General features: G+C 38.6%; 1 protein-coding gene across 1 annotated transcript in view; it reads right to left on the bottom strand.

Moving 5' to 3' along the window:
* LOC113233925 overlaps positions 1-842 on the bottom strand; it is a 47,880-nt gene extending 47,038 nt beyond the window's left edge. The window contains exon 1 of the mRNA XM_026469160.1: positions 816-842. Coding sequence (XP_026324945.1) covers positions 816-842 — 27 coding nt within the window. The remainder of the gene's footprint in view (positions 1-815) is intronic.
* Positions 843-4,004: the final 3,162 nt, after the last annotated feature.

The raw sequence follows: 4,004 nt of genomic DNA, 5'->3' as shown, positions 1-4,004 counted from the left end.
GTCTTATAAGGTCTCCGCCAAGCAGTAATGTGAGCATTACTGCGTTTCGGTTTTGTAGGGTAATGTTGCTGGTGAAATTATAGGCACATGGCACTTGTTAGCTTATGTCTCAGGGGACAGACGCAGTAGCAGGGGGCAGTATCTTTCAGATCTTTGCGGTTTAAAAATATATACATATCGCACTAGACAACTAACATAGTATTATCTCAAAAATTGCGTTATATTATATTTTATCTCAAAATTGCGTTATACTAATAATTTATCTCCAAAATTTCGCTATATTCATGTGTCATTCATATACGATTTAATTTCAAAGCGACAGGACAACACTGTCGCTTTGAAACTAAATAGGTAATATTAATATAACTTAAAGCCATTTTGAAATAATACAATGTTAGTTGATCTGTGCGATATATGTCTTTTCAAAAAGACAGAAAAGATACGTAATATTAACCTTAGAACTAAGTCTAAACTTATGGTACCACGATTTCGTTTAGTTAAGGCAAACGATTATTTTATAGGGAACTGTATACGTTTTTACAATAAGATTCCGGAGCATATATTAAGATTACCATTTGCTAAGTTTCAAACTTACATTAAACATATTTTGATTGAAAAGTCATATAAAAAAATTGAAGAGTATTTGTTAGATAAAGATGTATGGCAAGACAACAAGAATCTAGATTCCACACAATTATGATTCAAAGTGTATTCCATAGCATTTAAGTTTATTGAAAAGAGCAATCCCTAGAGTTTCTTGCTCGTTCTTCTCAGGGAGGTCAGCGTAGTGAACGAGCGGTAGCTTAAAAAATTACCTTTTCAAGTGTCAAGCTTTTACTCATGGATTAAATGATTATCTGACTTTGACTTAAACTCTGCACCTGCTATGGATAGGGATGAAGGTTAACAGTAGCACGACTTGTTCTTTCTGTCACTGGGTATCATAAAAAGATATAAGAAAAGGGTTCGGGGCATAGTCCGCCAGTCAGGCGCCATGTTGGAGACTTCACACCTTCATAACGTTGTTTTGTTTCACCGTTAGTATGAGGTTACATGTCGCGACAGGGATGTGATCTGTTTACTTCCTAACTTTTTAAATGCCTCCATGGCCGAATTATTCTTGTTGTTGTTTGTTTTTCGTTTTATTTTTTTATGGTTACCCTGCTAGACTGCCAGGCCTACATTCATTTCTCTCGTGAGTTTGGCTGTAATTTGTGGTTGTGTATAAGTGTGTGTCCATGGCACCCGCGATACAGGGTTTCCCTAGAGCCTCATAGCCCCATGAGTGTGACCGTGTTATGTGTGTGCGTTACCTCCCAACTGACAAGAAATCTTTCTACCCTGCCCTCTGCTCTATACTGCTTTCCTTGTCGTAGCTAAGGCATTTGTACTTCGGTAACTTTCGAGATTTGCACTTAAAGTTTTATTGTCACCTAAAAATACGTTAATTAAGCGCTGATTTTGCTTAACAATAAAACTGAAACTAAATAAGATGTTTAAAAAAACGATTATAGTGGGTTCTAGATCTCGTTCCGCTAATCTGAGACATGTTAATAACTCAATTTCGCTAAAAATTTCAATTACGTTAGTTATAATAAAGAGAGCAGTATACCTTACGTGACTATACGTCCCGCTTTGAGCGGGACAGTTCCGCTTTGAGCGGGACAGTTCCGCTTTCAATCTTCGTGTCCCGCTGTCCCTAAAAGCTCCCAGTTTGTTTTGTCAAGCTATTAGGGACAGCGGGAGAAGATCGAAGGAATCTTGTCTAAGTGTTCAATCTTTGTATTGATAATTACATGTAATAAATTATGTATATACATAATTGTTGTGTCGTAGCGTCGATTTCTGCAGCCCGGGGCCAACATTAAATTTGTTGCATCCTTTATTTTCACGATTACGAAAGTACGTAGTCTGTTTTGGGCAGACTCGACTCGATTGTGTTTTTACTGCCATCGCCACCTTTGTGCCGTTCAGTCTATCGTTTATCCAAATAGTTGAGTTTCTTTTTTAATTTTAAGTAAAAAACAAATTACTAGTCAAGTCTCGGCCGCGTTCGCCACCACCCCCATCGCAGCGCTACTCGGGGCCTTGGCCCCCTTTGCACTCCGCACACTAAATTATAACTCCCCTATTTAAGCATAAAAAAATTATCAGACTAATTTCGATCGCAAAATGTTTAAAGCTCTGTCCTGAAAATATGTCATTTTGCAGATGTGACCTTATTGCACATCGGGTGCGAAATATACTGATAATATGCGCTACAAAGGTTACTTTATCCCGAAAACCAATCTTCTGCGACGTATGTTTACAATTTCGACGAAAAATAGCATCAAGGAAGGCCCACTGCAGGGAGCGCGTGGCATAAATAGCTTACAATTTACTGCGACAGATTCGCGGAAGGCGTGCGACTATTTGTCTGCCGAGTGAAACGGAATTGGCTGAGTAAAATACCCATTTCAAAAACATTGAGCCACGAAAGGATGGTCAACAAAGGCCAGGAATTTTTTTATTGCAAAAAACAGTTGCTATTCGTGTAGTGTGTAGGAGTCGTGAAAACCATAGAATGTTCACTTTAGCCAGCGTCCGTTATTTTACAGATTTCCTCACACAGCCAACGTACGATGACAGCCACACACCGGCCCCTCCCATTTCACATTAATCATTACCAATTACAGAATAACATGCACATATGTAAAATGAATAAAGATTGAAACGTAAATAACAACTTTATTTTTAGTACTGGCAATACTGTTTTTATTTTCTTTTCACAATTTTGGTTTTCTTCACTTTAACTTACTTTTTTTGGTATGAGTAGTAATTGCTCTAAAGTTTTGTAATTAAACTATAGTCTCATCTTAGTTAGCTACCTAATAGCTAATAAATAGGCTTGCTCAATAAACTTTACTATTATTATTCACTTCTTACGAACATATATTAACTGCCTCAGTGGCCGAACGGTTACCATGCCGGACTGCCACGCAGAGGTCCTAGGTTCGATTCCCGGGCCGGGAGAAATATTTGTATGGCTTACATTTATTTCTTTCGTGAGTTTGGGTGTAATTTGTGTTTGTCTATGTATGTGTCCATGGCACCCGCGACACAGGGTTTCCCTAGTGCGGGGCTATGTTGAGTGTGTGCGTTATTATTATTATTATATCTATGCTCTCCAATGTAAAATGAATAAAATATTTTCTAAATATAAAATAAGACCAATTGATTCGGTTTATTTAGTCAACACGCGAGAATTTTGCGTGGAACGTTGACATGTTCGCAATAGGTAAACCCACGGGAGCGACGCAACGTCGCCGGCATTTATGAATAGAGATGATAGTGTATTATCGCCGCGTGGACGCGAGAAATGGCGCTGGAAATAGCGCGCCACCGGCACCGCAGAGGCACGCCAGCTATGTGCTGCGCCGCAGATATTAATACGCCATATAATTTAACACGAATATTCGATGTGTGAAAAGTTGTTAAAACAACAGCAGCGCTTTCTTATGCCAGATTCCAAGATTCACTGCAGCTTGTTAACTGTCGGAGTAAGATATAATGTAAATAAATATAAGTCTTAGTAAATAATATAGTGTGTGTATTTTCTAAAGTCAAAACATTAGCAAAGACAGCGTGGGTCTTATCTAAGGTTTTGACCTTACATGAGATCTTTACACGGGTCAATCTTTAAGAAATTTTTTTTTTTACAATATCAAGTGACGGCACGAACAAGTCGTGCGCCTGATGGTAAGCTACACGCCTGTCCATAACAGTCGCAAAGATCTGAAGGGCACTGCGCCCGTCACCCTGAGACATAAGTTGACAAGTCCCTTGTGCCTGTAATTTCACCAGCACCATTCCCCTTCAAAATCGGAACACATTAATGCTAACATTGCTGCTTGGCGGCAGAAATAGGTAAGGTGGCAGTATTTATTTCTTATACCATTTATTTCTATTTCTTAGACCAAGACCTTAATAATAATAATAATAACGCACACACTCAACATAGCCCC

Source organism: Hyposmocoma kahamanoa, unplaced genomic scaffold, assembly GCF_003589595.1.
Source record: "Hyposmocoma kahamanoa isolate Upper Pololo Valley unplaced genomic scaffold, ASM358959v1 80, whole genome shotgun sequence".
Taxonomy (NCBI): Eukaryota; Metazoa; Arthropoda; class Insecta; order Lepidoptera; family Cosmopterigidae; genus Hyposmocoma; species Hyposmocoma kahamanoa.
This window is presented reverse-complemented; position numbering and strand designations above follow the sequence as displayed.